At 39.5% G+C, this 14927-nt stretch overlaps 1 protein-coding gene across 1 annotated transcript in view; it reads right to left on the bottom strand.

The window, feature by feature from the left end:
* Cfap54 (cilia and flagella associated protein 54) overlaps window positions 1-14927 on the bottom strand; it is a 290039-nt gene that overhangs the window by 129861 nt on the left and 145251 nt on the right. Inside the window, exons 45-47 of the mRNA XM_045152254.1 lie at window positions 13793-13975; window positions 10700-10786; window positions 3897-4019 (exon numbers count right to left, since the gene is read on the bottom strand). Of these exons, the coding sequence (XP_045008189.1) occupies window positions 3897-4019; window positions 10700-10786; window positions 13793-13975 (393 nt within the window). The remainder of the gene's footprint in view (window positions 1-3896; window positions 4020-10699; window positions 10787-13792; window positions 13976-14927) is intronic.

Raw genomic sequence — 14927 nt, 5'->3', positions numbered from 1 at the left:
CTCAGTTTACACTCCACCCATAGTGTGAATGTATTGTCTTGATGACTGCATCTCTAACAGCATTGAGGATTGTTATTGCTTTAAAAAAAATCTTTGCCAGTTTGAAATAAAATTGAGGTATTTAGAATGATCTTTTTTTTAGTACTTCTTTTTCTTTATGTGGATTATCTGTTCTTATGTCTGGCTCTATATGCACTAGTATATCAGGAAACATTTATTTGCACAGGCTGTTGAATTACGTCGCAGAGCACATTTACTTTATCATAAAAAGGTCCTCAAAAAGAAGGCCCATCCTGCCACCACTCCCATATCTCCTCAGTCTCCAAGAAGTCACGCCTTCAGTTTACATGGATAGATAGTTCACACACGGATGATGCTCTAACTCAAGATCCCATGCCTAGGTGCTGGAAAGATGGCTTAGTGGTTAAGGCACATGTCCACAAAGCCTAAGGACTGAAGTTCAATTCCCCAGTACCCATGTACCCCAGATGCACAAAGTGGCGCATGCATCTTGAGTTCATTTTCAGTGGCTGGTGGCCTTGACACGCCCATTCTCCCTCTATCTGCCTCTTTCTCTTTCTCTCTCTCTCTCTCTTTTTCTCTCTCCCTCCTTCCAATAAATAAATGAATAATAAAATGTTTAATTTAAAAAGACTCCATACTTCTTTGCCTCGGGGCATTCATGCCCATAAGAATTCTAAGGAGAGGCTAGAAGTGCCAGGAATTAATCTTACAATGAAGAACAAGAGACACATGTTCTACCCAGATCTTCAGAAGGCAGTAGGTGTAGTTCTCACTGATGTTCTCTGGGTTTGTTCTGCCCATATGTTCCACAGAGCATTTCTTCTTTCTCGTCATACTCTCTGGAATTGCCTCCCAAATACACTACTCATTCCTAAATCCTCACCTCAGGGTCTGTTTGGGAGAGATGACAAACCATCACATGTACCTTTCATTGGAAGAAAGTACAGATGAGTGCTACAAAATTACATTTGTGAAAATATTCTTTATTGTCCACAATGCATTGAAAAGGTAATAACTGAATTATAAGAATGTGCTATAAATTGAAGGAGATTATAATGGTACTTTATATTTGTTGATGAGAAGAATCTTGATATCAACACAATGTTACAATATAGAAAATTGTAAAGGACTATGAAAAGTCCAATAGTAATCTATAAGACTTTTTCATTTACTTCCTTTGCAAGTAAAACTGAATTCATTAATCCCTTCTTTAAATAACTGGCCTACAGCCTAATAACATTGGCACCTCTTTTAATTATAAACCCTGAAAGCATTTCCTCTTTTAATTACACTTTTTGAATTCCCAATTGAAGCTAGAAAGCTGCAAATTAACTTTGAGAATACAGAGCTTGAAGTTAGAACCCATTGGGAGAAAATTCACCCACACATTTATCTTATGAAAGATACTAGATAAAAACCAAGTTTGGAATTCACAAGGAAAAGATAGTTTCAGACACTTTGTTCTTCCTTTTGGTGAAGAAAGTGACCGCTGAAAACTCACCTGTTTGTCACTCTACCCAATAGGCTTCTCCTTCTCTTCTTCCTGGACTTTGGATGGGACGATTCTAAGTTCAGTTCTCTGACTTCTACTTTAATTTGTCTGCCTTAGTTCCAAGCTTATTTCATTTAGTGCTGAATTTAAATCTCATGCTCATGCTTCTAAGTTAGTATTTGCAAGTCCAGTCTACCCCCGAATTCCAGACCATATACCCTTGCCACCTGTGGATGTATTATCTCAATCAGGCTGATTATGGATCTCATACTTAGCTTGTTCAACTGTTCGTTGTCAGCATGTGGAAATGTTTCCTACCAGTTGCTCAGGCTGAGCACCCTATAGGCAGCCTTGATTTCTCTCCTTTCCCACGTCCAAATCATCTCTGTCAAATGCTGCCAGCCCTTCCTTCACTATACACCCAGAATGAGACCACTGCTCACCTCCTTCCACCACCACTGATTCTCAACCAGATTACTGCAACAACTTTGTAATTGTTTTCCCTTTCTATGCCCTGCCCTGACATAGATTATTACTCAAACAGCAATTTGGTTGTTTTATATTTAATGCCTCAATACGTCAAATCTCTGTTCCTAGATTTTTCTGCAAGACTACCCATTTGGTCTGGAGTCCTTATCAAGCCCAGTGAGTCTCACATGGACTTTCTCCTAGGTCTTCCTATCTTCCTTTTCTTCTTTCCACCTTCTCTTTGCTGCAGCTTTTCTGGACCTACATGGTCTTTTGCAGCCACAACTAACATCATATTCCTCACAGCCTTTCTCTGACTGTGCTTCCTACCTCTGAGCTCTTCCTTCACAGATCTGTTTCCTTCCTTCCCAACTTGCTAATAAGGAAGTCCTTCCAAACCACCTGAATGAAACAGCAAGCCACCACCCTGACCACTGTTCTTCCCCTCACCTCAGCTGGTTAGTCTTTCACAGCATTCTTCACCTAACAGAAATATATGTACAGAAGATGTCTATTTTTGTCCTCCTCCCACCCCCTACAGACTGGGCAGTGAGTTACAGGAAAGCAAGAGCTTCATTTGGTCCGTTGCTGTTCCATTCCCCTGCTTAGAAAAGTCTATTCAGAAAGCACTCAAAAAGCATAAATCAATTGAAACATAATTTTAATAACAAGATATAAATGGTTTGTAAGCAGGAAAGACTGATGACTGCAACACAAATAAGAAAAGAGTACTGATTTGATCCAAATAAAAAGATAAAATCATTTACACCAGAGAAAAGGAAATGAAGTACCAACCTCACTTCTCTCAATGATAGCTAGGTAGAAAAGTGAATGGACAGACACAATGCACATACATATACAATATATACAGCATACAATGTACAGATTCATATACTGTGCATGTACATACACACACACATGCATGCCTATTATTTAATGGGATGCTCTGATAATCTTGTGCAGTCCAGGTGGGCCTCAAACTTGCTATATGCCTTAGATGATCTCAGACTACCCTCTGACCCTCTTACCTCCATCTCCCAAATGCTGGGATTCTAGACATGCACCACCACGTCTTTTTTAGTGGAATGCTGGGGAGTGAACCCACAGCTTTGTGCATGCAATGCAAACACTCCTACTGAGCTACTCATCCAGTCTGAAGTATAAATAATAACACCATAGTAACCATATGAAATAATAATAAGGTGCATTTTTGAGGAACACACTGTGAAAAATATAATGGATAACTAACTATTTCAGCTTATACAAATGATGTTTGGGATGCATAGCTTACTCCTGAGGTGTTTTAAGTTCTCTAAATTTGAAGCCAACCAGCGCACATTATGCCTGACAGTTTTACTCCTCAAACATGCACTGCTCACCCTCTCCAAGAAACTGACTTACTACTTGCCCCATTTTATTTATTCCTGATCATGTGGGTCCCAGGATCTACTATAAGCAAGATCACCCAATTATGATTCCCAGAGCACATGAAAACCAAAGCCAAGAAAATAATAAGTCATGCTGGTCTAATTTACATGTTCACTGCAGATTCTAATTTACACACCACTGCAGATTGTAATTTACACAGCACTGCAGATTCTAATTTATATGTTCACTGCAGATTCTATTTACACACCACTGCAGATATACTGATGACCATGAAAATCAATAGGCTGGGTTCCTGAGCTAGAATTTGATTGAGAAAATCTACTCCAGAGCCACAGTCCCTCCTCCAGCACCTTTCCACTGCAGACAAATGAGACCTCAAAAAAGTCCACTGTGACCGGGCTTAGCAAACAAGGTCAGGAGCACTGGAGACTTTTAAATAGACTTTCGTGGGAATGTTCATTAGAATTTAGGAATGACATTTCCAAAGATAACAAAATAGTTATGAATCAAAATGTCAAGTTACCTTAATTTTTCCAGTAGCTTTATAGCCAGCAGGTATTGCAGAAGGCATGTTTCTTCCATAAGAAATCTGGGATAGCTCATAGAAGGCTTCAGAAAAGAAACTCAAATCTATAAGGACTTCAATCTGTAAAGGAAAGAGAAAAAAGATTTAAGTTAGTTTGTTTCACTTCCAAAATAAAAATTTTAGAGATAAAACCATCAACTTCTGAGATCTGAAAATTCTGCTTAATGAATCCATGTTTACTGCTTGATGAGTGGATCTGTGCTCATGTGTTTGTATAAATGCCCATTTACATGGGAAATGGACCAAGAAGTTAACAAACAACAGCAGGAGGCTTTTCAAAACAATGGATTCTGTCCGATGCTGCTTCCTTCATCAGACACAAATACATGAAAACATAACAGCCCTGTGGAGAAGCTTAAAAAATTAATTGAATGTATCTCTTGGCTCCCATGGCAAACTATGGCTTAAAAGGAAAAACAAAACAAAACAAAAAAATACTCCAGGTGTTCTTGAACCTCCTGAGGAAAGTTGAAAAAAATTACAGTGTACCAACATAGAGACAGCTATTAATTTTCTAATCTATAATTGATAGATACTCTCAGCTTTAATGCATATGTTTGATGATATTAATCAGCTGATAATATACAATTTTTTCGTGGTTTATTTTGAATAGTATTCAACTGGACTAGATCAGGAAGTTATAGGAAGAAAAGTTGCTGATTAAATCATTCATTTTCATTTCTTCTTTCATTCATTCAACAAGCATGGGATGTATATTCAGCTCAGTGAAAGTGTTCACCTAGATGATCAGGTGGGGAGTTAAAATGCTGCCTGAAAGACTGGGAAGGACTTCTTTGAGGAGGAGCCCTGCAAAGCAAGAGCTAGGAATGATGTCAGAAAGTATATTTACTGAGGAGATCCTAAATACATAGGCCATTGGGTGAAAGCAGTCTTAGCATCCTGTGTGGATGGAGCTTGGGCATAGAAGCAGGAAGGGTTAGGAAATGGAATGAAGGGTAGCTGAGAATGGCATATGAGGCCTATAGACCCCAGTAGGGAATTTGCATTCAGAGTAATGTGTGTGGTGGTAAGTAGCTGTAACCCCATACTGGGGAGGAATCATGAGCTGTAGGTCAGAGAGTTCAAAGTCAGCCTTCATCATAGTGAGACCCTGTCTCCAAAAAAAGGGGGGTGGGTTGGGATGTGGCTCCATAAGTACAGTGCCTGCTAGCATGCACAAAGCCCTGAGCTCAGCCCCCAGTACTGCATAGATGGAGCATTGTGGCACATACTATAATGCCAGAACTTGGGAGGCGTAGGCAGGAAGACAAGAATTTCAATGTCATCCTCTGCTACATAGTGAACTCAATGCAAGCCTTGGCTACATAAGATCCTGTCTCCCAAAAAAACGGGGCTGAGAGCTGGGATGCATTTCAGTGGTTATGGGACTTGCCTAGTATGAGCAAGGCCCTGGGTTTAAGCACAGCACTAAAAGAAAACAGTGATTGGAAAGAGGAGAGTTCTTAACCAGAAAAGGTGCTTTCTATTACGTGTGTGTACACATGTGAGTTGAACATTGGGTGTCTTCCTCAGTCAACTCCACCATATTTTTTGAGGCAGAGTCTCTCCCTGAACCAAGAGCTCACTCATTCAGCAACACTAGGTAGCCAGGGAGCCCCGGGGAGCCCATAAGACCCATGTTTTTTGTTTTGTTGTGTTGTGTGTGTATGTGTCTTTTTTTTTTAAAGGTAGGGTCTCACTATAGCCCAGGCTGATCTGGAATTCACTAAATAATCTCAGGCTGGCCTTAAACTCACTGAAACCTACTTCTGCTTACTGAGTTCTGGGATTAAAGGCATGCACCATCATGCCTGGCACAAATAAAGAAATACAGATTTTATATTTTATTTCATTTATTTATTAGAGAAAGAGGGAAAGAGACAGAGAGAATGGACATGCCAGGGCCACCATCCACTGCAAACAAACTCCAGACACATGTGCCACCTTGTGTGTCTGGTTTACATGGGTAATGGAGCACTGAACCTGGGTCCTTAAGCTTCATAAGCAAGTACCTCAGATGCTAAGCCAGCCCTCATAAAGCCATTTTTAATGGAGAAGAACAAGTTGCTTTTCTGTCACATTGTAAGCTGCACGCCTTGCTTGATGAGACAGTGTGATCTCTACCCTCCCCAGTGCCATCTATTATCAAAGTAGACACGTGAGGAGACAGAAGGACTCTTTTGGGATCGCAGATGGTGATTTCTCTCATTTACTCCTGTAAGCAAAGACTCCACCACACCTTGTGCTGTTATACCTGGACTATATCTTACCACCAAGGTAATATTTGATTCCAGTTAATGCTGTCAATCTAAGCATTTGGATAAACAGTGATGTTAGTAAAGGGCATCACAGTTTCTGAAGTGGCAAGTACTGTGAATATAAACTAGCCTGTAGGCAAAAGAAGCTAGCTATCCATCAACCCTTCACTCATATACCTTCAGAGCTATCAGTACCCTTCCTAGGAATGTTGGAACTGCTGAGAATAATAAATCTTTGAAGTGGCTGGCAGGTGTGCAGTGAAGCCAGAGCAGCTAGTCATAAAGAGGTCTCACACCATTCCCTGAAAGACCCTAGAGCTGCACGGAAGCTTAGCGGTGTGATCGATTACCACCTGACTTGCTGGGGAGCACCACCGTTGACTGTTTGCTGACTGACTTTCCTCTTTGCGCTCACTGACCCCAGTTTACTTCAGAAATGTCAGGCAAACTCTGCTCATGCCAGCTGTCACTGTATGATCTAGCCACTGCCCTTCTACATGGCACCTGTCAACCCTGCTGGACAGTAAGATCTTGCTTCTCTCACACTCTGCTCCCAGCACAGCCTACAGACCCTGGACCTGAGGGTGGCAGTCTCCTGGTCACAGTTTTGTAACTAACACTCCCCATATCCCAACGCTCCAGAGTAAAAGACACAGTTCTTCAGTGGTTTCTGGGTGAAAACAGCAGCCATGTTTGGTGACACTGTATGGCTTGAATGCACAGTTGTTAAATACGTAATCCCTAACTTCACATGGAGTTCATGGTAATTGGAGGTGGGCTTCTCGGGAAGGTGAGGTCATGAGGACACTAAGATGAGATTAGTGCCTTTATAAGAAGAGCACGATTGGACTAAACATTTCTGATCTCTTGCCACATGGTACCTATGCCATGTTATGACACAGGAAGAAACCCTATCTAGACATGGCCTTCTGTGTTGGACTTCTGTGAGACTTCTAGGTCGGGGAAGGTTGCTAAGTGGTTAGAGCTTCTTGCGTTGCAAAGCCCACTCTCCCAGGTTCAATTCTCAAGGCACCCATGTAAGCCAGATACAAAAAAGTGGTACAAGCATCTGGTGCTAGCTAATAGTGGCAAGAAACTTTTTTTCTTAATAAATTACCCAATCTTGGATATTCTGTTTAAGCAGCATAGAATAGACTGAGACACAAGCCACCAAAAAAGGAGTCATGGTGGTGTACACTTTTAATCCCAGCACTTGGGAGGCAAAGGCACTTGGGATCATTGAGAGTTTGAGGCCACCCTGAGACTACATAATGAATTCCAGGTCAGCCTGAGCTAGAGTGAGACCCTACCTCAAAAAATCAAACAAAAAAAAAGGAGTCGCTTGCCAAAAATTCTGTGCTGGCTTCTGTCTCTTGATGCTCCTCTGGGTCTCTACCCATTGTCTTGTCTTGTCAGTGCTGGCTGCACTCCTCAGTGATAAGTAGGGTATATCTAGCTCCACAATCTCCTTTCACTCCCTATATTTTACCCCTTCAGGGTTGGGAATTCGAGTGCCCAGTGTTCTACATCTCCTGGGAAGATGTAAAGAAATATCTACCCACCCCACATTTGGGTCACTGACAAACCAATGAAAGGGTTCTGTCCGGGTCCAGCTGGGTGAACTGATGAATTTATGAAGGTTACAGAGAGGAGCGAAGCACTGGCAACTCGAGAGGAGACATACCACCAGTAAAAGCCTGAACCACTCAAGAGTCTACCTGCAGCATGGATGACTCACAAAAGACGACACCACCAAGGAGCACCTACCCAGTCGCTTGTGTGCCTACTACATGATCAGGGAGAGTGGGAGGGCCTTGTGAGCATCACACACCTCTGCCCTCCCTCCACAAAGGAAGGTTGCTAGACCTGGTCTCTTCACAGTCTCCTACAGTGGTTCACAGCAGCTTTTGATTAAAGACAGCAATAGCCACATACAACCAAGAGGACACAACTGTCCAGCATGCCCCTCTGATGTGCCTCGTGGTGTCATCTATACCCTCCCTAGCAGTTAATAACTTTCTCATCTCTGCATCTTTCCAAAGCTGTGCTTTCTCTTCTCTCCCACACAGGCAGCTAAATTTTTATCAAGCCTATTTTTTTTTTTTTTTTTGAGGTAGCATCTCACTCTAGCCCAAGCTGACCTGGACTTCACTATGGAATTTCAAGGTGGCTTCGAACTTACGGAGATCCTAGTACCTCTGCCTCCCAAGTGCTGGGGTTAAAGGCATGCATAACCACGCCTGGCTCAGGCCTAAATGTTTATCTACTTAGTGAAACCTAAACACTCAAAGCCATTTTTCATGCTCGTGCAATGCTCATCACACCCACTTGCAAAAGATCAAGTGGCAGGTTGATATGCCCTGACTTGCTCTACAGTTTTCAATTGCTTATAATCAAAGACTGTTGGTTACATTTCCTAGATTCAAGTTACTAATTTGAGCCTTCCAAATAGGAGGTATCCAGTAAATTTTGTTTTAGAAGTAAATCAATAAGTATTTGTCCATTATTTTTAGCTGAGTTACACTAACCACCATAGAGAATGTAGGTAGTAGGCACTTCACAAATGTCTACAAATTGTAAGTTTAACCCAATAATTAATTACTGAAAGATCAGATCAGACCCCAGTCTCAATAATCTTGCAATACTGAAGAAAACATGAAAAAGTGAGGTATAGTTTTAAGAAAGGTGGTATTAAAATTTAAAAAAAAAAGAAGAATTCATGAGTAAGAAGCTAAGAGGGCGTGATCCAGAGATTTGCATAGTCAACATGAATACCTATGAAGATGTTGGGAATTTCTTTATCTAGAAATAGAATTCAGTGGACTATTCACCTGGGCCCAAAAGGTCTAGAGGGGGAAAGATTTCACAGGAAAGTCTAACAGGTGCTATTTGGGGAAGTAAGGTTGTTTCCAAAAAGGGGGAGGGGGGGGGGGGAGAGAGAGAGAAAGAAAGAAAGAAAGAAAGGAAGGAAGGAAGAAAGAAAGGAAGGAAGGAAGGAAGGAAGGAAGGAAGGAAGGAAGGAAGAAAGAAAGAAAGAAAGAAAGAAAGAAAGAAAGAAAGAAAGAAAGAAAGAAAGAAAGAACTGTGCTGGAGTGGTGTGGTAGGACCTATTCACTTTTAGGAGCAAAGACTGTTGCAAATCTCTTGTCCCCTCTGCATCTTCAGTGACACCTTGTGAGTAATTTGTGGACAGCCACAGTGGCACTGTTAACACCATGGATAAGGACTGTTGATCTACAAATTAGCCTTTTGAAAGAGCCCCTGGTGAAACATTTATCAGCATGCATGGCTGGTTAAGATATGGCATAGGAGGCACAAGCATAGAATGCTGGCCAAGAAAGATTTTAAGTTTGAAAATGTCAAATATTCTATTTCAATGGTGTTTTGCATAAAATTAAAGTACCCTCTTTATCCAATTTTCAGTAAAATGGTTCTGTAGAAAGAAAGGACTTGGATGAATATGTTCTGTGTATACTGTAATTAGATGAGCGTGTGTGTGTATAATATAGGCTAGAGTCGGATTATGGTTTCATCACAGTTCAGGAGATGTGCAACAGGAAGAAAATTTGCTGGATGTTGAGATCCATGTATATAACAAATTCATTAGAAGTGGCATTTTGCAACACAGGTGTTTAGAAAAGTAGACAGAGAATGAGATGATTGAGGTCCTCACTCCAGGTGGTGCTCAAACTAACAGCCAACTGAATGGATCTCTCAGGCAAAGAAACACAGTTAATGCCTTAGTTGTAGTATCAATTCCATGTTCTTATTAATTCAGTTGTCTATCCATTGAAACCTTCTCAATACCATGGTATGCACAAAGGTCCTTAGTAGTACTCTAACAGAGACCAGAACACTCTTCTACACCAGGAATCTGATCACTTTGAAGCAGTAATGTTTCAGCTTCCAGTTAACCGAGATCCCAAGTCTGGTATGGTGAATCAAGCATAAAAATGACCTGAACTTCCCCAATTGGCTGTTTCTTATACTTTAGTATAATGTTGGGTTGCTTTTCTCATTTCTATGACCAAACATGAGACAAGTGTCAACTTCAGGTGGAAAGGATTCATTTTGGCTTATGTTAAAGGGATATAGTTCTTCATGATAGGGCAGGCAAGGCAGTGGGCAGCTGCAAGGTGGCAGGAGTGTGGGGCAAAGTTTTTACATAGCTGATCAGAAGGAGACAAACCGGATAGGAACAAAGGCAGCCTATAACCCTTTAGGTCTGCCCCCTAGTGGCCCACTTCCTCCAGCTAGACCCACATCCTAAAGGTTCCAAAACCTCTGGAAATGTTGCCAGCAACTGAGGACCAAGTCTTCAAACACATGAGCCTGTGGGGTACATTTGACAATCAAGCAATAACATGTACATTATTTTCATATCAATAAACACTATATTATTATCAGGTTATTACTGAATCAAATTAGTGCATAACAATAACAGCCAAAGAGTATCAAGTGTCATAAAAATTTGGAACATACCTTGAGGATTCTTGCTTTTAGATTTCTGACTAAGTCTTGACAAATTCCAGAAACAAAATATTGATACAATGCAAGGAGAGGCAAAACCTACCAGGAGAAAAATACACTGATGTAAAATATATTTTTAATCAGGTTAAAACCTAGTTATCAAGTTTAGCCAAATATTGATTATAGAATGTGTTATGTGAAATATCATGTTTCCATGCTAGCAAAACAAACTGACTGGTATAAATAAAATGATCTTACTAGCATGTACTTCATAATTTTACTACACTTTAAGATGTGATCATACAACTAGGAGTTCCCAGTAGATGCCATTCATTATGCCAACTTTAGTTCCATATATCTAAGTATGGAAAAGTTAAAGTCAAACTTTTTATTTTCATTGAAAGGATAACATAGGTGTGTGAGTATTTTGAAAATACTAGAAATTGAGATATCGAATAAATGCACAATTTTAAGCAAAGAAGCCCACACTCATTTCCCTTAACTAGTTCTTGCTTATCCATCTCAGTGTCAGTTGCAAGACATCTTCAATTATAATCTTTCCACTGGCAAAAACAAACATGTAACACACCTGTTACAGGGCTGGGAAGCTCTCTGTCAGTAAAGTATTTGCCTCATAACCATGAGGACCCAAGAACCCACCTATAAATAAAAGCCTGAGCATAGCCACACACACTTTCAGTCCCTGTGTTGGAAAGGAAGAGACAGGAGGATTCTTGGGACTTGCTGGCCAGCCAGGTTAGCCTACTTGGCAAGCCCTGGGCCAATAAAAGACCCTGTCTCAAACAAAGGTAGACAGTGACTGAGGAATGACATCTGAGGTTGTCCTCTGATCTCCACATGTATATACACACACACACACACATGCAGATATACCCACACTCATCATCAACTTGCACACACTCTCACTCACACACACACTAAATATATAGTGTATAGATGCACCTCTACATACTCAGCACTATTGAATGAGAACAAAAATATTACATGCCTGGGCTTTCTATTTCATATAGTTCACCAATTAATACTTAAGCTTACTTTTAATGTAATATTTTAATTTTCTTAGAATTAAACCAAAAGCCCATTTGTTCTCCATGACTCATGGATATATGTAAAACCTCATAGATTATCAGAATTTCACATGACTGAGCCACTATCCATCCAGATGGAAGGCAGATTTGCAAGGAACTTTGGACAACCACTGATCACTGCTCAAACCAGAACTCCGTTCCTGTTGCTACTCCTGCCAGACCAACGGGCGATGGAACAAAGAAGGGTGAGATCCCCATGACCATCCCCCACTGGATGTTGGCTTTGAAACCAAGGCCTCGTGCATACTGGGAAAGTGCTCTACACCTGAGTTATCTCCCCAGCCTTCATTTGATTTTATTTTTTTCATTGAGACTGGGCATCACCAAGTTGACCAGGCAGGTATTGCCCAAACAAACCTTGAAATTGCGTTCCACCTGTCTCAGTCTTCTGGGCATCCAGGATTTCAGATCGGAACCAACAGACCTGGCTAAAGATTCCTATTATTTAGCAAACTTTTTCCCATGGTTCTTAGCTCTGGGCCCTGCAGCAAACTCTGTATTTGACAGAAGTCACATTAGTCACATGGGCACTTCTGAAGAAGGCCAAGGTGACACAGGTGGAACTGCCCACCTCTAATTCTGCTTGGTGAACCTTTAATGGAAGGTCTTTTGGCAGCTGCTAGCAGTGATAACTTTTCTAAAGAATTTGAACTAGTTTTAAATGACTTTGAGCACAATACATTTTTCTACAATTATGCATGACAAACATAACACAAAACCTTTTCCTATAATTAATGCAGCACAAAACATTAAGAGCAATTAGCTTTGAGATTTAGTCTCTTTTCTTTAATGAGAAATAAAACACACTATTTTTTGCTGCTAAATGCTCAATTATTCAGAAAAAAAAGGCATTCTCAATTTCTGAGGCTGTAGAGGAAAATGTCTCATGGCTTTTCCAATGCAATGATATATATATATACATACATACATACATACATACATACATACATACATACATAGAGGAAGCTAAGAGTTACCCAGGGGGATGGAATCATTTTCTCAATCCATAAATGAGTCCCTTTAACAGGGAATAGAGCACCACTTAATTATTTTTTTAATAAACAATTTCTCACCAAATCTGTCCAGTATTAAAAAGCATTTATTGACCTTTTCACTTTAATACATGGCTTTGTAATTTAATGACTCATATCCAGGGCAATAAATATTTTTAATATGAGGAGACAGCTGAATTTAGAAGAAAGAGTATACCAACAGCAGAAAACAATAAATGAAAAAAGTACGTGTATTAAAGGAAAAGATTCAGAAAAGGGTAAAGAATTGATACCAGAAAGCAAATGTGTGTGTGTGGGGGGGGTATTTGATGAGAGAGAGAGACAGAGAGAAAGAAAAGCATAAAGGAAGAAAATGAAAGAGTAGGGAGGGGAAACAAAATGATGAGTGCTTAGAACATATGATTTTCAAATGCAACCAACTTACATATATGACATATACTATGAATTTTTTTCCCCAAAGTAAAGTAGAGCTATATTTGGATTTTGGAATTCCTATTACATGAAAAACAAATTTCTTCCTTTTTTCTCACAGTTTGTCTGTTGTTCACTCAGATGTATACTTGACAGAGAAAGAAACAGGACAGAAAGATAAACTTATCTCATAGACTGGGTATTGACAAGAACTTGGCATTAATTCTGTGAGTCACAAGTGTTCTAGATTCTTGTATTTAATATTGATGATTCATTGTAGTCAATTTCAAATATCTCAGGAGAAAAAGGAACAAAATAGAAAAGTATAAAAGAGAACAGAAATCAAATAGACATTGCCTTTGTATTCAAAATGCAATGCAAACAATGTCAAAGAAAGGCTATTGACTAATGCATTTTATTTACATGTCTAGAAAAGAATTCTAAATATGCAGAATTTAAAAGTTAAATAAGAACTTAACAAGGTACATTGGCAAAACTTGAAAAGTATAAGGTAAGTTAGCAAAAATAAAATAGGACAGTGAATTTAGTTGCTGATTTTACAAATTACTTACTATTAGATTGTGCCTAGCAAAGTGCAGTTCACGGATGATATAATATAGGCTCGCAACGACAGAGCAGATGTCAGCCCTGTACTTATCCGAGAAGAGTTCAATGCCCGGGAGAAGCTGAGTGATTTCATACTGAGCGTAGTTATGTTCAGCTTTGGGATGTGGAAGTGTGGTTCGAAGCAAACTCTAAAAATGAAAAATGGTAAAAGAAAGAGCAATAAATAGCATTGCAGAGGTGAAACAAACTAGAAAGATCCATGTGTCACTTCCTAAAGAGCTTAGTACATGGCTGGCATGCCATACTCTATAATCAACAGTACTTATTAATATTATCATCATTGCAGGTTCCAAATGTTTTCATCAGTCTAGATGGGCCTTTAAAATTCCATGGTAGTGGTATTCTTATTATTCTCAAAGAAATTATCATTATATTTGGTAAGGCTTGTGTTGGGTATTGCTGATAAATTCTTTATAAACATTATCTCACTTACTGCTCATCTAACCCACTCTTGGAACAAAGAATGATTATCTCACAAATGATATAATTAAGGTTTAAGCAATTAACTTACATGAGGTCACACAACTAATGACAGCAGAAAGAAGATTCAGAGTCAGATCTATTTAACTCAAAAACCCATGCAATTTGACTATGCCAAGTTGTAGGTAGAGGAAGTGGTGATTTAAAGTCTAAACCAGACAGAAGAAATCCAAAGCCAATATTTCTTAGATTGCCGACATGATAAACATTCTACAACATGCTGGGTAAATATGATCAATGTATAAAACCATATTTTATACTTGGAAGTGTTTCTTAGATAATCGTAAGTGCTTACCATTTTTTGATGACAACTACACTGTAAAATCATGTTAATTCATATTATCAAGGAAGAATTTCAGGCAAAGAGCTTACTCAGCTTATAAGGCATCCTACTCTAAAATACTATGGAAGCTGTTGAAAATTTTAATTTTACAAATTTTCTTTGAAAGTCAGTTTAAAGATAAACAGCCTTCTAAAATAAATCTCAGAGCCAACTTGTAACACTCAAAATGGATTCGTACTTAACGTCCACATTAAACAAAAAGTTAAACTTTTTTTTTTAATCCCATAGCTTCTCAAACATACACAGCATGTGCTTCG

This window comes from Jaculus jaculus, chromosome 6 (assembly GCF_020740685.1).
Source record: "Jaculus jaculus isolate mJacJac1 chromosome 6, mJacJac1.mat.Y.cur, whole genome shotgun sequence".
NCBI classification, from domain to species: domain Eukaryota; kingdom Metazoa; phylum Chordata; class Mammalia; order Rodentia; family Dipodidae; genus Jaculus; species Jaculus jaculus.
This window is presented reverse-complemented; position numbering and strand designations above follow the sequence as displayed.